This window comes from Haemorhous mexicanus, chromosome 36 (genome assembly GCF_027477595.1).
Source record: "Haemorhous mexicanus isolate bHaeMex1 chromosome 36, bHaeMex1.pri, whole genome shotgun sequence".
Lineage (NCBI taxonomy): Eukaryota > Metazoa > Chordata > Aves > Passeriformes > Fringillidae > Haemorhous > Haemorhous mexicanus.
Window position 1 is genome coordinate 1,111,377 of NC_082376.1, and position 20,156 is coordinate 1,131,532.

The following is a 20,156-nucleotide window of genomic DNA, read 5'->3' on the forward strand; positions in this document are numbered from 1 at the left end:
TTCGGGAATTTTCGATTTTCCGGGAATTTTGTCCATTTTTCGGGAATTTTGTCCATTTTTTCTCCAGGAGGAATTTCCGCGCGGGAATTGCCCGCGATCCCGGGCATTAATTAACGATCCGAGCCCCCGGAATTAATTAACGATGATCCGCGATCCAGAGCTAATTAACGAGCCGCGATCCAGAGCTAATTAACGATCCGCGATCCAAAATTAATTAACGATCCGAGCCCCGGGCATTGTCCGCCGTCCCCGGCATTAATTAACGATCCAGAATTAATTAAGGACCCGCGCCCAGGGCGTTAATTAACGACGATCCCGGTAATTGTCCGCGGCTCCGCAATTCTCGGGAATTTCCCCCAAAATCCGCGAAATTCATCAATTAACGATCCGAGTCCCGGGCATTAATTAGAGATCCGTGATCCTGAACTGATTAACGACCCGCGGTCCAGAATTAATTAGCGATGATCTCGGTAATTGTCCGCGGCTCCGCAATTCTCGGGGTTTCCCCCCAAAATTTCCCGGGATTTTTCTCCGTTTCCCGCGAATTTCCACGCGGGAATCGCCCGTGACCCCAGGCATTAATTAACGATCCGCGATCCAGAATTAATTAACGATGATCTCGGTAATTGTCCGTGGGATTCCCCCCCAAAATTTCCCGGGAATTTTTTCCGTTTCCCGCGAATTTTGGGTTCCCCCGGGAGGAATTTCCACGCGGGAATCGCCCGTGACCCCGGGGGGGCATTAATTAATTAAATAAATTAATTAAATTAATTAATCACCGCTCCGCGAGCCCAGGCATCAATTAATTCATTAAACCACCAATCCGGCCTCTCCAATTCCGGGGATTTTGCCCCAAAATTTCGCCCCCCCCCCAAATTTACAAGACCTGGAACTTCCACCCGCTCTGCTCCTTCAGCTCCAGGCACTCCCCCAGCCCCAAATTCACCTTCCAGGCGCCCCCCGCCTCCTTCAGCTCCAGGCACTCGCCCCCCGCCCCGAAGCCCAGCCCGGGGGTCGCCCCGAAGCCCCCGGGGGTCGCCCCGAAGCCCCCGGGGGTCGCCCCGAAGCCCGCGGGGGACGCGGCCAAGGCGGGCGGGGGTCCCAGGGGGCTGAGCCCGCCCAGCTGGGGAGGGGGCAGCGGGGACAGGTAAGGGTCGAGCCCCCCGCCCGCCGCCCCCCCCCCGAAGTAGGCGGGGTAGCCCCCCTGGGTGAAGCCCCCCGAGGTGGGGAAGGGGCGGAAAGGGGGGGGAGCCCCCAGCCCCGCCGAGGGGTCGGGCAGGGGGCTCAGAGCGGCCGGGCTCCAGATGGACACGGGGGGGGCGCTGGGGGGGTGGGGAGGGGGCGTGAAGGGGCCCGGGGGGGGCGCTGGGGGGTCCTGAGGGGGGTCGCGGGGGGGGGAGGGTTTCTTTTTGGGGGGTGGGCGAGGTTTGGGGGGGCCCGAGCCCTGGGCTTGCTGCTGGCGGCATTTGGCGCGGCGGTTCTTGAACCACACCTGGAAAAAAGGTGGGGAGGGGGAGAGAGGGGAAACTGAGGCACGGGGGGGACACGGGGGGGACACGGGGGGGACACGGGGGAAACTGAGGCACGGGGGGGACACGGGGGTGACAAAGGGACAAGGGGGGGACACGGGGGAAACTGAGGCACGGGGGGGACACGGGGTGACAAAGGGACAAGGGGACACGGGGGGGACACGGGGGGGACACGGGGGGACACGGGGGAAACTGAGGCACGGGGGGGACACGGGGGGGACAAAGGGACAAGGGGACACGGGGGGGACACGGGGGAAACTGAGGCACGGGGGGGACACGGGGGGTGACAAAGGGACAAGGGGACACGGGGGGGACACGGGGGGGACACGGGGGGGACACGGGGGGGACAAAGGGACAAGGGGACACGGGGGGGACACGGAGGGGACACGGGGACAAGGGGACACGGGGGGTGACAAAGGGACGAGGGGACACACGGCAACGTCGAGGCGCCCCCGTGTCCCCACCTGGGACTCACCTGGTACTCACCTGCTCCTCCCGCCCCGCCCCACTCCTGTCGCCCTGTCCCCTCCCGTGTCACACCTGTCCCGTGTCCCCACAGGTGTCACAGCTGTCCCTGTGTCTGTCCCTGTGTCCCACAGGTGTCTCACCTGTCCCCACAGGTGTCTCACCTGCACACGTGGTTTTCGAGCAGGTTGATCTTGAGCGCCACCTCCTCCCTCATGAAGATGTCGGGGTAGCACCTCCCACCTGTCCCTGTCCCTGTCCCTGTCCCCTGTCCCACACCTGTCCCAGAGGTGTCCCCACACCTGTCCCGTGTCTCACCTGTCCCCACAGGTGTCTCACCTGCACGCGGCTCTCGGGCAGGTTGATCTTGAGCGCCACCTCCTCCCTCACGAAGATGTGTCCCTGTGTCACACCTGTCCTTGTCCCGTGTCCCACACCTGTCCCGTGTCCCCAGAGGTGTCTCACCTGTCCCCACAGGTGTCTCACCTGTCCCCAGAGGTGTCTCACCTGCACACGTGACTCGGGCAGGTTGATCTTGAGCGCCACCTCCTCCCTCATGAAGATGTCGGGGTAGCACCTGCCACCTGTCCCTGTCCCTGTCCCCTGTCCCACACCTGTCCCAGAGGTGTCCCCACACCTGTCCCGTGTCTCACCTGTCCCACAGGTGTCTCACCTGTCCCACAGGTGTCTCACCTGCACGCGGCTCTCGGGCAGGTTGATCTTGAGCGCCACCTCCTCCGTCATGAAGATGTGTCCCTGTGTCACACCTGTCCCTGTCCCCTGTCCCACACCTGTCCCAGAGGTGTCCCCACACCTGTCCCATGTCTCACCTGTCCCCCAGGTGTCTCACCTGCACACGTGACTCGGGCAGGTTGATCTTGAGCGCCACCTCCTCCCTCATGAAGATGTGTCCCTGTGTCACACCTGTCCCTGTCCCTGTCCCGTGTCACACACCTGTCCCGTGTCCCCACAGGTGTCTCACCTGTCCCACAGGTGTCTCACCTGCACACGTGACTCGGGCAGGTTGATCTTGAGCGCCACCTCCTCCCTCACGAAGATGTGTCCCTGTGTCACACCTGTCCCTGTCCCGTGTCCCCACAGGTGTCTCACCTGTCCCACAGGTGTCTCACCTGCACACGTGACTCGGGCAGGTTGATCTTGAGCGCCACCTCCTCCCTCATGAAGATGTCGGGGTACCTGGTCTTGGCGAACAGCGCCTCCAGCACCTCCAGCTGCGCGCGCGTGAAGGTGGTGCGCTCGCGCCGCTGCTTCCGGGGCGGGCCTGCCGGGACCCCCGAAATTGGGGAATGGGGACCCCCGGGTGGGGAATGGGGACCCCCGGAGTGGGGAATGGGGACCCCCGGGAGTGGGGAATGGGGACCCCCGGGAGTGGGGAATGGGGACCCCCGGGAGTGGGGAGGGACCCCCTAATTGGGGAATGGGGACCCCCGGGTGGGGACTGGGGACCCCCGGGTGGGGACTGGGGACCTCCCAAATGGGGACTGGGGACCCCCCGGGGTGGGGAATGGGGACCCCCTAATTGGGGAATGGGGGGAGAGACCCCCGGGATTGGGGAATGGGGACCCCCCAATTGGGGAATGGGGACCCCCGGGATTGGGGAATGGGGACCCCCGGGGTGGGGAATGGGGACCCCCCAATTGGGGAATGGGGACCCCCCAATTGGGGAATGGGGACCCCCGGAGTGGGGAATGGGGACCCCCGGGATTGGGGAATGGGGACCCCCCAATTGGGGAATGGGGACCCCCGGGGTGGGGAATGGGGACCCCCCAATTGGGGAATGGGGACCCCCCAATTGGGGAATGGGGACCCCCGGAGTGGGGAATGGGGACCCCCGGGATTGGGGAATGGGGACCCCCCAATTGGGGAATGGGGACCCCAGTGGTGGGGAATGGGGACCCCCGGGGTGGGGACTGGGGACCCCCCAATTGGGGAATAGGGACCCCCGGGTGGGGAATGGGGACCCCCGGAATTGGGGAATGGGGACCCCCGGGGTGGGGAATGGGGACCCCCCCAATTGGGGAATGGGGACCCCCCGGGATTGGGGAATGGAGACCCCCTAATTGGGGAATGGGGACCCCCCGGGATTGGGGAATGGAGACCCCCCGATTGGGGACTGGGGACCCCCCGGGATTGGGGAATGGGGGGAGAGACCCCCCAATTGGGGAATGGGGACCCCCGGGATTGGGGAATGGGGACCCCCGGGGTGGGGAATGGGGACCCCCCAATTGGGGAATGGGGACCCCCCAATTGGGGAATGGGGACCCCCCGGGATTGGGGAATGGGGAGAGACCCCCGGGATTGGGGAGGGACCCCCGGGATTCTGGAATGGGGGCCCCCGGTTGGGGAATGGGGACCCCCGGGATTGGGGAATGGGGACCCCCAGGATTGGGGAATGGGGACCCCCCGATTGGGGACTGGGGACCCCCGGAGTGGGGAATGGGGACCCCCGGGATTGGGGAGGGACCCCCTAATTGGGGAATGGGGGGAGAGACCCCCCAATTGGGGATGGACCCCCGGAGTGGGGACTGGGGACCCCCGGGATTTGGGGCGGGGTCCCTCATCCCCACCCCCCCCCCCCCAAGCACCCCCCCTGTGACCCCCCACCCCCGATTTTGGGGTTCCCTGGGAGGGTCCCTCACCCCTCACCCCCCCCAAGGACCCCTCCCCAATTTGGGGGTACCCCATGGTGGGGGAGGGGCAGCATTTCCAGACCCGGATTTTGGGGATTTTTGGGGGGTTTTGGGGGGATTTTTTTGGGGATTTTTTTGGGGATTTTGGGGTCTCACCCCCCCCCACCCCCTCAAGGACCCCTCCCCAATTTGGGGGTACCCGGGTACCCCACGGGGGGGGGCAGCAGCTCCAGGCCCAGCCCGGGGACGCCCCCGAAGTGTGGCTGCTTCAGGTAGGACATCATGGCGGGGGGGCTGCGGGGACACGGGGGGGACACCGATGGCACCGGGGGTGGCACCGGGGGTGGCACCGGGGGGCGGCACCGGGGGGCGGCACCGGCGTGTCCCCGGTGTCCCCACCCCCCTCCCGACCCCCCCAAACCCCCCCGGGCCAAATTGGGACCCCCCAAACCTCGGCGTCCCCAAGCCCCCCCTCCCCCTCGGTGTCCCCAGGTGTCCCTTGATGTCCCCAGGTGTCCCCCCCATGTCCCCAAGCCCCCCCCCCCGGTGTCCCCAAGTCCCTCGATGTCCCCCTAGTGTCCCCCCTGATGTCCCCAAGCTGTCCCTGATGTCCCCCCCAGTGTCCCCCTGGTGGCCCTGTCCCCCCAGGGATGTCCCCAAGGCCCTGCTGGCCCTGTCCCCCTGTCCCCAGACCCCTGATGGCCCTGTCCCCCCCCCAGAAATGTCCCCAACCCCATGGTGGCCCTGTCCCCCTGTCCCCCCCCCAGAAATGTCCCCAACCCCATGGTGGCCCTGTCCCCCACCCAGAGACGTCCCCCTGTCCCTGGTGGCCCTGTCCCCCTGTCCCCCACCCAGGGATGTCCCCAAGGCCATGGTGGCCCTGTCCCCCTGTCCCTGGTGGCCCTGTCCCCCTGTCCCCAGCCCCGTGGTGGCCCTGTCCCCATGCCCCCCACCCAGGGATGTCCCCAAGGCCATGGTGGCCCTGTCCCCATGTCCCCCTGTCCCTGTCCCCCTGTCCCCATCCCCGCGGTGTCCCCAGGGCCGTACCTGCGCAGGTGACACGGTGCCAGCGGCGGCAGGGGACAGGGACAGGGACAGGGGACAGGGACAGGGACAGGGGACAGGGGAGGCACCCCCGGGGCGGGGGGAGCCTTAAGTAGCCCCCGGTGATGTCACCTCCCCCCCCCCCCCTAATCCCCAGGGGACAGAGGTGACATTGGTGGCCCCGCGGCTAATCCCGAGTGGCACCAATTAGCGGGGGGGACACGGGGGGGACATTGGGGACATTGGGGGGGGACATGGAGGGGACATTGGGGGGACATTGGGGACGTTGGGGACACTGGGGACATTGTGGGACACGGGGGACAAAAGGGGACATTGGGGACATTGTGGGGGGACATTGGGGAGGGGTGGGGACAGGAAACTGGGGGGGACTGGGAGGGGACACCGGGACTGGGATTTGGGGACAGTGGGGACATCAAGAATTGGGGACATCAGGATCTGGGGACATTGGGGATTTGGGGACACTGAGATTGGGATTTGGGGACATTGGGGACATGGGGGACACTGGGGACATTGGGGACACTGGGGACACTGTGACTGGGATTTGGGGACACTGGGGACATTGGGGACACCAGGATTGGGATTTGGGGACATTGGGGACATTGGGTACACGGGGACTGGGATTTGGGGACATTGGGGACACCAGGATTTGGGATTTGGGGACACCGAGATTTGGGGACATCAGGATCTGGGGACATTGGGGATTTGGGGACACCGAGATTGGGATTTGGGGACACTGGGGACATTGGGGACACTGGGGACATTGGGGACACCAGGATTGGGATTTGGGGACATTGGGGACATTGGGTACACGGGGACTGGGATTTGGGGACAGTGGGGACACCAGGATTTGGGATTTGGGGACACCGAGATTTGGGGACATCAGGATTTGGGGACACCGAGATTGGGATTTGGGGACATTGGGGACATGGGGGACATTGGGGACACTGTGACTGGGATTTGGGGACAGTGGGGACACCAGGATTTGGGATTTGGGGACATTGGGGACCTTGGGATTTGGGGACATTGAGATTTGGGGACACTGGGGACACCAGGATTTGGGATTTGGGGACATTTTCGGGCTGGGCGTGGCCCTGTCCCCGGTCCCCCAGTGTCCCCTCCCCCAGGGTCCCCTCCGGGTGGGGGAGGGGCAGGTGACACTAATCCCGGCCCAGCTGCCGCGTCTGGCCCGAGGGGACACGCGGGGACAGCGCGGGGGGCGGGGCCAAGGGGAGGGCGGGGCCAGAGGGGGCGGGGCCAAAGAGGGCGGGGCCGGGGAGGGGAAAAAAAGGGGAATTTTGGGGTAAAAAGGTGAAAAAAGGAATAAATGGAATTAATGGAATTTCGTTTTTTACTAAAAAAATTTTTTACTATTTTTTTACTAAAAAAAAAAAAAAAATCGGATTTTTAAATAAAAATTTTTCCCAATTTTTACTGCAAAAAAATCGGATTTTTAACCCCAAACCCTCGCTGTTTTCTTACATTTAAAATTCCGAGTTTTTAACCGAAACCCCACAGTTTTTTAATTAAAATTCCCCCCAATTATTTAATTAAAGTTTCCCCCAATTATTGAATTAAAATTTCCCCCAATTATTGAATTAAAATTTTCCCCAATTATTCAATTAAAAATTTCCCCAGTTTTTTAATTAAAATTTTCCCCAATTATTTAATTAAAACTTTCCCCAATTATTGAATTAAAATTTCCCCCAATTATTTAATTAAAAATTTCCCCAATTATTTAATTAAAAATTTCCCCAATTATTTAATTAAAGTTTTCCCCAATTATTTAATTAAAATTTCCCCAATTATTTAATTAAAAATATCCCCAATTATTTAATTAAAATTTCCCCCAGTTATTTAATTAAAATTTCCCCCAATTATTTAATTAAAATTTTCCCCAATTATTGAATTAAAATTTCCCCAGTTTTTTAATTAAAATTTCCCCCAATTATTGAATTAAAAATTTCCCCAATTATTTAATTAAAAATATCCCCAGTTTTTAAATTAAAATTTTTCCCAATTATTTAATTAAAAATATCCCCCAATTATTTAATTAAAATTTCCCCAATTATTTAATTAAAATTTCCCCCAATTATTTAATTAAAGTTTTCCCCAATTATTGAATTAAAAATTCCCCAGTTATTTAAAATTTCCCCCAATTATTTAGTTAAAAATTTCCCCAATTATTTAATTAAAATTTCCCCAATTATTTAATTAAAGTCTTCCCCAATTATTGAATTTAAAATTCCCCTCCCCCTCCCCCGCCCTGCCCCGCCCCTCCCCCCTAATCCCGATTATCGGGACCGATTTATCCCGCGCCGTCAGCGCCCGTCAAGGGCCCGGGATCATCCCTAATTAACCCCGTGCTAATTAACCCCCCCGGGCCCTCATCAACGCCGGGCTCGCGGAAAAACCCCCAAATTTTGGGTGGAAATCGAAGAAATTTGGGATTTTGGGGGGATTTTCCTTATTTGGGCAGGTGGGGAAGCCACGCCCACCTTAATTAACCCTAATTAACGCCCCCATTCCCTAATTAACGCCGGGGTTGGAGAAAACCCCAAACATTTGGGTGGAATTGGAGGAAATTTGGGATTTTTGGGGGATTTTTTTTTTTAATTCTGGCCCAAATTTCTCTTTTTTGACCCCGAAACCAAACGTGGGAAACGGAGAATTCCCCAAATTCCTGGGAAATTCCCCAAATTCCTGGGAAATTCCCACCTTGGAGAGCCCCAGTGTATAAAAAATTCCCCCCAAAAAATCCTAAAAAGCCTCAAAAAACTCCCAAAAGCCCCCAAAAAACAACTCCAAAAAAACCCTAAAAAACCCTCAAAAAAACCCAAAAAAGGACCCCAAAAAAACCTCAAAAAAACCCTCAAAAAATCCCCCCCAAAAACCCCAAAAAAACTCAAAAAATTCCCCCAAAAATCCCCGAAACCCCCCCAGAATCCCCCCAAAACCCCCCAAAAAATTAAAAAAAAACAACAAACAAAAAAAACCCCAAAAAATCCCAAAAAACCCCAAAAAATTAAAAAAAATTAAAACAAAACCCCAAAATCCCCAAAATCCCCCCCAAAAAACCCAAAAACCCCAAAAAACCCCCCAAAAACCCCCAATAATCCCCACCCCCCCAAACCCCCTAAAAATTCCCCCCAAAAATTAAAAAAAAAATTTAAAAACCCCCAAATCCCCAAATTCCCCCCAAAACCCCCAAAAAATCCCCCAAAAATCCCCCAAAAATCCCTCAAAAACCCAAAAAACCCAAAAACCCCAAATCTTTGGGAATTTCCCCCAGAGCCGTGGTGGCACCTTGGGGACACTCCCAGACCCATGGTGGCACTTTGGGGCCATGGGGACCTCATGGTGGCACCTTGGGGACACTCCCAGACCCGTGGTGGCACCTTGGGGACACTCCCAGACCCATGGTGGCACTTTGGGGACACCCCCAGACCCATGGTGGCACTTTGGGGACACCCCCAGACACGTGGTGGCACCTTGGGGACACTGAGTGCCAAGCCAAGGACACGTGGGGACAAAGGGATTTATTGGGGACACTGAGGTGGCCCCGGAGATGGGGAGGGGACACCGAGGGGACACCAGGGTGGATGGAGAAGGGGACGTTGGGGACACTGGTGGCACGGAGGTGACATCAGAGCTTGGCAAAGGGGACATCCTCGGGTCCCTTCTTGTCCAGCGCCGCCTGCACGGACTTGGGGATGTCCTCGGTCTGCAGCATGGCCATGTTCCAGGTGGCCTGGGGACAGCGGGGACATTGGGGACATTGGGGACATTGGGGGACATTGGGGACACTGGGGACAGCCATGGGGACAGTGACAGGGACATTGGGGACCCTGGGGACAGTGAGATGTCCTCGGTCTGCAGCATGGCCATGTTCCAGGTGGCCTGGGGACAGCGGGGACATTGGGGACAGTGACAGGGACATTGGGGACAGTGACAGGGACATTGGGGACATTGGGGACTTGGGGATGTCCTCGGTCTGCAGCATGGCCATGTTCCAGGTGGCCTGGGGACAGTGGGGACATTGGGGACAGTGACAGGGACCCTGGGGACAGCCATGGGGACAGGGACATTGGGGACATGGAGATGTGACAGGCAGGATGTGGAGGAGTTGGCCCTGTCCCCAAGGGAGGTGTCCCTGTCCCAGGGAGGTGTCCCTGTCCCCAAGGGAGGTGTCCCTGTCCCCAAGGGAGCTGTCCCTGTCCCAGGGAGGTGTCCCTGTCCCCAAGGGAGCTGTCCCTGTCCCCAGGTGTGGGAGCTGTCCCTGTCCCAGGGAGGTGTCCCTGTCCCCAGGGAGGTGTCCCTGTCCCAGGGTTGGTGTCCCTGTCCCCAAGGGAGCTGTCCCTGTCCCCAGGTGTGGGAGGTGTCCCTGTCCCCAAGGGAGCTGTCCCTGTCCCCGGGAGCTGTCCCTGTCCCCAGGTGTCACCCACCACGTGCTGCAGCCCCTCGCTGACGGGCCGGTCCCGGGGTGGTGTCCCTGTCCCCAGGTGTGGGAGGTGTCCCTGTCCCCAGGGGAGGTGTCCCTGTCCCCAAGGTTGGTGTCCCTGTCCCAGGGATGTGTCCCTGTCCCCAGGTGTCACCCACCACGTGCTGCAGCCCCTCGCTGACGGGCCGGTCCCGGGGAGGTGTCCCTGTCCCCAAGGAGGTGTCCCTGTCCCCAAGGAGGTGTCCCTGTCCCCGGGAGCTGTCCCTGTCCCCAGGTGTCACCCACCACGTGCTGCAGCCCCTCGCTGACGGGCCGGTCCCGGGGAGGTGTCCCTGTCCCCAAGGAGGTGTCCCTGTCCCCAGGTGTGGGAGCTGTCCCTGTCCCCAGGTGTGGGAGGTGTCCCTGTCCCCAAGGGAGCTGTCCCTGTCCCCAGGTGTCACCCACCACGTGCTGCAGCCCCTCGCTGACGGGCCGGTCCCGGCCGTACACCAGGTTGACCTTGGTGCCCTGCACGGCCACCGGGCTGCGGGCGGCGATGGCCGAGGCCACCCCCAGGGCCACCTCCAGCAGCGTCTCCTTGTCGGGGAGCACCCGGCTGGGGACAGGGACACCCCGAAAATCACCCCAAATCCACCCAAATCTACCCAAAATCCACCCAAATCCACCCAAAATCCATCCAAATCCCACCCAAAATCCATCCAAATCCACCCAAATCCACCCAAATCCTCCCCAAAATCACCAAAATCCACCCAAATTCACCCAAATCCTCCCAAAATCCACCCAAATCCACCCAAATCCACCCAAAATCCATCCAAATCCACTCCAAATCCATCCAAATCCATCCAAATCCATCCAAATCCACCCAAATCCACCAAAATCCACCCAAAATCCACCCAAATCCACCCAAATCCACCCAAATCCACCCAAATCCACCCAAAATCCATTCAAAATCCATCCAAATCCATCCAAATCCACCCAAATCCACCCAAATCCATCCAAATCCACCCAAAATCCACCCAGGAACCCCAAATCCCCTCCTGGTCGGGGAGCACCCGGCTGGGGACAGGGACACCCCGAAAATCACCCCAAATCCACCCAAATCTACCCAAAATCCATCCAAATCCATCCAAAATCCATCAAATTCCACCCAAAATCCACCCCAAATCCACCCAAATCCACCACAAATCCACCCAAACCCACCCAAAATTCACCCCAAATCCATCCAAATCCACCCAAATCCACCCAAATCCACACAAAACCCACCCAAAATTCACCCAAATCCACCCAAAACCCACCCAAATCCACCCCAAATCCACCCAAATCCATCCAAATCCACCCAAAATCCACCCAAAATCCACCCAGGAACCCCAAATCCCCTCCTTGTCGGGGAGCACCCGGCTGGGGACAGGGACACCCCGAAAATCACCCGAAATCCATCCAAATCCACCCAAAATCCATCCAAATCCACCCAAAATCCACCCAAATCCACCCAAAATCCACCCCAAATCCACACAAATCTACCCAAATCCACCCAAAATCCACCCAAATCCACCCAAAATCCACCCAGGAACCCCAAATCCCCTCCTGGTCAGGGAGCACCCGGCTGGGGACAGGGACACCCCGAAATTAACCCAAATCCACCCAAAATCCACCCAAAATCCATCCAAATCCACCCAAAATTCACCCAAAATCCACCCAAATCCACCCAAATCCACCCAAAATCCACCCAAATCCACCCAAATCCACTCAAAATCCATCCAAATCCACCCAAAATCCATCAAATTCCACCCAAAATCCACCCAAATCCACCCAAATCCACCCAAAATCCATCCAAATCCACCCCAACATGCACCCAAAATCTATCCCAAATTCACCCCATAATTCACCAAAAATGCACCCAAAAATGACCCAAATCCTCCCCAAATTCACCCCAATTCACCCAAATCCTCCCCAAATTCACCCCAATTCACCCAAATCCTCCCCAAATCCACCCAAAATCCACCCCAAATCCACCCAAATCCACCCAAAATTCACCCAAATTCACCCCAAAATCCACCCAAAATCTACCCCAAATTCACCCCATAATTCACCAAAAATGCACCCAAAAATGACCCAAATCCACCCAAAATCACCCAAATCCTCCCCAAATCCTCCCCAATCCACCCAAATCCACCCAAAAATCATCCAAATCCACCCCAAAATCCACCCCAAATCCACCCAAATCTACCCCAAATCCACCCAAATCCTTCCAAATCCACCCAAATTCCATCCAAATCCCCCCAAATTCCATCCAAATCCACCCAAATCCACCCCAATCCACCCAAATCCACCCCAAATCCACCCAAATCCACCCAAATCCACCCAAAATCCATCAAATTCCACCCAAAATTCACCCAAATCCACCCAAACCCATCAAATCCACCCAAAATCGACCCAAAATCCACCCAAACCCACCCAAAATCCACCCAGGAACCCCAAATCCCCTCCTGGTCAGGGAGCACCCAGCTGGGGACAGGGACACCCCAAAATTAACCCAAATTCACCCAAAATCCACCCAAAATCCACCCAAATCCACCCAAATCCACCAAAATCCACCCAAAATCCATCCAAATCCATCCAAATCCATCCAAATCCATCCAAATCCACCAAAATCCACCCAAATCCATCCAAATCCACCCAAATCCACCCAAAATCCACCCAAATCCACCCAAAATCCATCCAAATCCACCCAAAATCCACCCAGGGACCCCAAATCCCCTCCTGGTCGGGGAGCACCTGGCTGGGGACAGGGACACCCCGAAATTAACCCAAAATCCATCAAAATCCACCCAAAATCCATCCAAATCCACCCCAACATGCACCCAAAATCTATCCCAAATTCACCCCATAATTCACCAAAAATGCACCCAAAAATGACCCAAATCCTCCCCAAATCCACCCAAATTCACCCAAATCCTCCCCAAATTCACCCAATTCACCCAAATCCTCCCCAAATCCACCCAAAATCCTCCCAAATTCACCCAAATCCACCCAAATCCACCCAAATCCACCCAAATCCACCCCAATTCACCCAAAATCCACCCAAATCCATCCAAATCCTCCCCAATTCACCCAAAATCCACCCAAATTCCCCAAATCCCCCCCAAACGCCCCAAAAGGCCCCGGATTCGGCCCCCACCTGACCAGGCCGCAGCTCAGCGCCTCGGGGGCGCGCAGCACGCGGGCGGTGAGGGCCAGCTCGTTCACCAGGCTGGGGACAGCGTGGGGACAGTGGGGACAGCAATGGGGACATTGGGGACAGCATGGGGACATCACTGGGGACAGTGGGGTCATTGGGTGGGGCATTGGGGACAGCAATGGGGACATTGGGGACAGCGTGGGGACATTGGGGACAGCGTTGGGGACATTGGGGACAGCATTGGGGACATTGGGGACAGCGTTGGGGACATTGGGGACAGTGGGGTCATTGGGTGGGGCATTGGGGACAGCGGGGGGGACATTGGGGACAGCGGTGGGGACATCACTGGGGACAGCGGGGTCATTGGGTGGGGCATTGGGGACAGCAATGGGGACATTGGGGACAGCGTGGGGACATCACTGGGGACAGCGGGGTCATTGGGTGGGGCATTGGGGACAGCAATGGGGACATTGGGGACAGCGTGGGGACATCACTGGGGACAGCGGGGTCATTGGGTGGGGACATCACTGGGGACAGTGGGGTCATTGGGTGGGGCATTGGGGACAGCACTGGGGACATTGGGGACAGTGGGGTCATTGGGTGGGGCATTGGGGACAGCGGGGGGGACATTGGGGACAGTGTTGGGGACATTGGGGACAGCATTGGGGACATTGGGGACACGGGACAGCATGGGGGACATCATTGGGGACAGTGGGGACATTGGGGACATCAATTGGCACAGTGGGGACAGTGTTGGGGACATTGTTGGGGACATCCATGGGCACAGTGGGGACATCAGTGGGGACAGTGGGGACATTGATGGGGATATTGGGGACAGCTTTGGGGACAGTGTTGGGGACATTGGGGACACTGGGGACACTGGGGACATTGGGGACATTGGGGAGAGCGCTGGGGACATTTGGGACACTGGGGACAGGGCTGGGGACATTGGGGGACACTGGGGACAGGGCTGGGGACATCGAGGACAGTGTTGGGGACATTGGGGACATTTGGGACAGGGCTGGGGACACGGGGGACAGCGCTGGGGCTCACAGGGTGCCCCTCACCCACCTCTGGCTCCCCACGATTTTGGGGAGGCGCTGCAGGGTCCCCACGTCGGCCGCCAGCCCCATGTCCACCTCCTGTGGGGACAGAGGGGACACTGGGGACACTGAGGGGACACTGAGGGGACACTGAGGGGACACTGGGGACACTGGGGGTGTCGCAGGGGCTTTGGGGACACCCAGGGGGTCCCGGGGACCCCTCGTGTCCCACCTTGACCTGGAACGAGGCGTCCTGGGAGCAGAAGCGAATGTCACAGGCCGAGATCAGATCCACGCCTGGGGAGGGGGACAGCCTTCATCCTCATCATCGTCATCATCATCCTCATCATCATCATCATTATCCCATCCTCATCCTCATCGTCATCGTTATCCTCATCATCCTCATCGTCATCATCATTGTTATCCTCATCATCATCATCAACATCCTCATCATCATCATCATTGTCATCCTCATCCTCATCATCCTCATCATCATTCCATCGTCATTGTCATCATTGTCATCGTCATCATCATCATCATCATTCCATCGTCATTGTCATCGTCATCATCCTCGTCATCGTCATCAGTCCATCATCATTATTCCTATCCTCATCATCCTCATCATTATCATCATTATCCCATCCTCATCATCATCATCCTCATCATCATCATCATCATCATTCCATCGTCATCATCGTCCTCATCATTCTCATCATCCTCATCATCATCAATCCATCATCATCATTATCCCATCCTCATCGTCATCATCCTCATCAATCCATCATCGTCATCATCATCATCATCCTCATCATCCTCATCATCATCCCCATCCTCATCATCATCGTCCTCATCATCCTCATCATCCTCATCCTCATCAATCCATCATCATCATTATCCCGTCCTCATCGTCATCATCCTCATCATCCCCATCCTCATCATCCTCATCATTATCCCATCCTCATCATCATCATCCTCATCAATCCATCATCATCATCCTCATCATCATCCCCATCCTCATCATCCTCATCATCATCCCCATCCTCATCATCCTCATCATCCTCATCATCATCCCCATCCTCATCATCCTCATCATTATCCCATCCTCATCATCATCATCATCGTCATTGTCCCATCCTCATCCTGACCCCCACCCCAACCCCGACCCCAACCCAAACCCCAACCCCAATCCCAATCCCACCTCGACCCCAATCCCACCTCGACCCCAATCCCACCCTGACCCCAATCCCACCCAAACCCCAGCCCCAATCCCACCTCGACCCCAGCCCCAATCCCACCCCAATCCCACCCCGACCCACCCCCGGCCCCGCTCCCCCCCCCCGGCCCCGCTGCCCTCACCGGCTCCGATGCAGGGCCCGTGCACGGCGGCGATCACGGGTTTGGGGCACTGCGGGGATTTGGGGGTCAGGGGGGTTTGGGGGTCAGGGGGGGTTTGTGGGGTCAGGGGGGGGTTTGTGGGGTCAGGGGGGGTTTGTGGGGTCAGGGGGATTTGGGGCACTGCGGGGATTTTGTGGGGTCAGGGGGGGTTTGGGGGTCAAGGAGGGTTTGTGGGGTCAGGGGGATTTGGGGCACTGCGGGGATTTTGTGGGGTCAGGGGGGGTTTGGGGGTCGGGGGGGGTTTGGGGGGTCAGGGGGGGTTTGGTGGGTTGGGGGGGTTTGTGGGGTCAGGGGGGGTTTGGGGGGTCAGGGGGGGTTTGGGGTCAGGGGGGGGTTTGGGGGTCAGGGGGGGTTTGTGGGGTCAGGGGGGGTTTGGGGGTCAGGGGAGGTTTGGGGGTCAGGGGGGGTTTGTGGGGGTCAGGGGGGGTTTGGGAGTCAGGGGGGTTTGGGGGTCAGGGGGGGTTTGGGGGTTGGGGGGGTTTGTGGGGTCAGGGGTGGTTTGGGGCACTGCGGGGGTTTTGTGGGGTCAGGGGGGGTTTGGGGGGTCAGGGGGGTTTGTGGGGTCAGGGGGGGTTTGGGGGTCAGGGGAGGTTTGGGGGGTCAGGGGGGGTTTGGGGGTGCCAGGCCGGTTTTGGGGGTGCCAGGCCGGGTTTGGGGGTGTCCCGGGGGTCCCCCCGTGCCCCCCAGCCCGTCCCCACCCTCTCCATGACGCTGAAGCTCTCCTGGAACTCCAGGATGCGCCGGCGCAGAGCCCAGGCCCGGCGAGCCGTGTCCTCCTGGGGCAGCTGGGCCAGCACCGAGCCCAGGTCAGAGAGATCGATCCCTGGGGGGTTTGGGGGGATTTGGGGGGTCACAGGGGGGATTTGGGGACACCCCCAGACCACCCAGGACCCCCCAGGACCCCCCAGGACCAGCACAGAGCCCAGGCCTGGTGAGCCGCGTCCTCCTGGGGCAGCTGGGCCAGCACCGAGCCCAGGTCCGACAGATCGATCCCTGGGGGGGTTTGGGGGGTCACAGGGGGGATTTGGGGACACCCCCAGACCCCCAGACCCCCCCAGGACCCCGCAGGACCCCCCAAAACCAGCACAGAGCCCAGGCCCGGCGAGCCGCGTCCTCCTGGGGCAGCTGGGCCAGCACCGAGCCCAGGTCAGAGAGGTCGATCCCTGGGGGGGTTGGGGGGTCACAGGGGGGCTTGGGGACACCCCCAGACCCCCCCAGGACCCCCCAGGACCCCCCAGGACCTCCCGGACCCCCCGGACCCCCTGTCCCACCGGCGGTGAAGGCGCTGCCGGCCCCGGAGATGACGACGGCGCGGCACGAGGGGTCCTCAGAGATGTCCTGGAAACACTGCACCAGCTCCCTGCACCAGTACGGACCAGTATGGACCAGTATGGACCAGTACGGACCAGTACGGACCAGTACGGACCAGTACAAACCTGTCCCAGTCCCTCCCAGTCCCTCCCAGTCCATCCCAGTCCATCCCAGTCCATCCCAATCCCATCCCAGTCCCATCCCAGTCCCTCCCAGTCCATCCCAATCCCCCCCAGTCCATCCCAGTCCCCCCCAGTCCCCTCCCAGTCCATCCCAGTCCCTCCCAGTCCATCCCAATCCCATCCCAGTCCCTCCCAGTCCATCCCAGTTCCATCCCAGTCCATCCCAATCCCATCCCAGTCCCTCCCAGTCCCATCTCAGTCCCTCCCAGTTCCCCCAGTCCATCCCAGTCCCCCCCAGTCCCTCCCAGTCCCCCCCAGTCCCCTCCCAGTCCATCCCAGTCCATCCCAGTCCATCCCAATCCCATCCCAGTCCCTCCCAGTCCATCCCAGTTCCATCTCAGTCCATCCCAATCCCATCCCAGTCCATCCCAGTTCCATCCCAGTCCATCCCAATCCCATCCCAGTCCATCCCAATCCTCTCCCAGTCCCCCCCAGTCCCCCCCAGTCCCCTCCCAGTCCCCCCCAGTCCATCCCAGTCCCTCCCAGTCCATCCCAGTCCCCCCCAGTCCCTCCCAGTCCCTCCCAGTCCCCCCCAACCCCATCCCAGTCCCTCCCAGTCCCTCCCAGTCCCCCCAGTTCCCCCAGTACCTCCAGCACTGCAGGTTGAGGGCGTTGCGCTTGCTGGGCCGGTGCAGCTGCAGGTGCAGCACGTGCGGCCGCTCCTGCGCCAGCCGCAGCGTCTGCAGCTCCCGCGGGGACACCGGCGGGGACACCGGGGGGGACACCGGGGGGGACACCGACCTCACCGGGCGGGACATCACCGGGACAGCGCTGGGACGCACTGGGACGGGAATGGGATGGACTGGGAGGGACTGGGAAGGACTGGGGGCACTGGGGCCGCAGCGTCTGCAGCTCCCGCGGGGACACCGGCGGGGACACCGGGGGGGACACCGACGTCACCGGGCGGGACATCACCGGGACAGCGCTGGGACGCACTGGGACGGGAATGGGATTGAACTGGGGGGCACTGGGGGGCACTGGGATGGACTGGGAGGGACTGGGAGGGACTGGGAGGGACTGGGAGGGACTGGGGCCGCAGCGTCTGCAGCTCCCGCGGGGACACCGGCGGGGACACCGGGGATGGCATCGATGTCACCGGGCGGGACATCACCGGGACAGCGCTGGGACGCACTGGGACGGGAACTGGATTGAACTGGGAGGGACTGGGGGGCACTGGGAGGGACTGGGATGGACTGGGAGGGACTGGGAGGGACTGGGATGGACTGGGAGGCACTGGGGGGCACTGGGGCCGCAGCATCTGCAGCTCCTGCGGGGACACCGGGGGGGACACCGGGGGGGACACCGACGTCACCGGGCGGGACATCACCGGGACAGCGCTGGGACGCACTGGGACGGGAATGGGATTGAACTGGGAGGGACTGGGAGGGACTGGGATGGACTGGGGGGCACTGGGGGCACTGGGGGCAATGGGGCCGCAGCGTCTGCAGCTCCCGCGGGGACACCGGCGGGGACACCGGGGATGGCATCGATGTCACCGGGCGGGACATCACCGGGACAGCGCTGGGACGCACTGGGATGGGAATGGGGACACTGGGAGGGACTGGGATGGACTGGGAGGGACTGGGGGCAATGGGATGGACTGGGATGGACTGGGGGGCACTGGGAGGGACTGGGGGCAATGGGGGCACCAATGTCACCGATGTCACCGATGTCACCGATGTCACTGGACAGGATGGGGACACTGGGACAGCACTGGGATGCACTGGGGTGGGAATGGGGTTGGACTGGGATTGAACTGGGATGGACTGGGGGGACTGGGAGGGACTGGGATTGAACTGGGAGGGACTGGGAGACGACATGGAGGGGCTGGGAGTGCTGGGATGGGAAGTGGGACAAACTGGGACAAATTGGGGGGGACTGGCACCCACTGGGGACAAACTGGGACAGACTGGGGGGGACTGGGACCCACTGGGGACAAACTGGGACAAATTGGGGGGGACTGGCACCCACTGGGGACAAACTGGGACAAACTGGGGGGGACTGGCACCCACTGGGGACAAACTGGGACAAACTGGGGGGGACTGGCACCCACTGGGGACAAACTGGGACAGACTGGGAGGAACCGAGAGGCCCTGGGGGATCCCTGGGGACAAATTGGGGACAAACTGGGACCCGCTGGGGACAAACTGGAACAAACTGGGACGAACTGGGGGGGGGGTCACGTGACCGGCTGAAGGTCACGCGGGGGTCCCGGGGCCGCCCCTCCCCCACTCACGTGCGCGCAGCAGCCGCGCGACCCCCGCCGCCATCGGCTCCGCTCGCCGCCAGGGGGCGCCCCGCGCTTCCGGCCCCGCGGCCAATGGCGGCTCGGAGCGGCGCCACGCCCCTTCAAGCGGGAGGAAGTGACGCAATAACGAGGCGGAAGTGCTCGCGGAGCCGCCCTAACGAGGCGGAAGTGACGCAATAAGGAGGCGGAAGGGAGCGTTGACCTCGAATTTGTCCCGAAAGTTTCGGAATTCCACCCAAATTCCCTCCGAACCCTCTCCGAACCCCCCAAACCCTCCCAGCCTCGCCTCAGAGCCCCAAACTCCCTAAAAAACCCCAAAACCTCCCAAAAACTCCCTAAAAAAACCCAAAACCCCCAAAACTCCCCCCAAAACTTCCCAAAAATCATCCAAAAAAAATTCCAAAACCCCCAAAACCTCCCAAATCCCCCCCAATCCCATAACCCCCACGAACCCCCTCAAAATTGTCCCCCAAAAATTCCAAATCCCCCAAAACTTCCCAAATTCTTCCCCAAAAATTCCAATCCCCCCCCCAAATTCTCGGTGTTTTGTTTCCCAAACAACTTTATTGGGGGGGAGGGGATTTGGGGGGGGTCCGACCCCTTCTCCTTAAAAATGGGGGGGGAACAGAGGGGGGGGGGGGGGGGTGTCTG

General features: G+C 59.7%; 2 protein-coding genes across 2 annotated transcripts; both read right to left on the minus strand.

The window, feature by feature from the left end:
- Positions 1 to 866: 866 nt before the first annotated feature.
- LOC132341177 (homeobox protein otx5-like) lies at positions 867 to 4,940 on the minus strand. The gene is made up of 3 exons (XM_059872530.1): positions 4,845 to 4,940; positions 3,125 to 3,276; positions 867 to 1,492 (listed from the first exon to the last, which is right to left on the minus strand). The coding sequence occupies exons 1-3, from the start codon at positions 4,927 to 4,929 to the stop codon at positions 878 to 880; spliced, it is 852 nt and encodes a 283-aa protein (XP_059728513.1). The 5' UTR covers positions 4,930 to 4,940; the 3' UTR covers positions 867 to 877.
- Positions 4,941 to 9,231: 4,291 nt separating this feature from the next.
- Positions 9,232 to 19,542, minus strand: ECH1 (enoyl-CoA hydratase 1). Its single transcript, XM_059872565.1, has 10 exons — positions 19,494 to 19,542; positions 17,846 to 18,038; positions 17,036 to 17,124; positions 16,463 to 16,587; positions 15,726 to 15,774; positions 14,602 to 14,666; positions 14,398 to 14,468; positions 13,327 to 13,398; positions 10,593 to 10,743; positions 9,232 to 9,458 (listed from the first exon to the last, which is right to left on the minus strand). Exons 1-10 carry the CDS (start codon positions 19,525 to 19,527, stop codon positions 9,354 to 9,356), a joined length of 954 nt encoding a protein of 317 aa, XP_059728548.1. The 5' UTR covers positions 19,528 to 19,542; the 3' UTR covers positions 9,232 to 9,353.
- Positions 19,543 to 20,156: the final 614 nt, after the last annotated feature.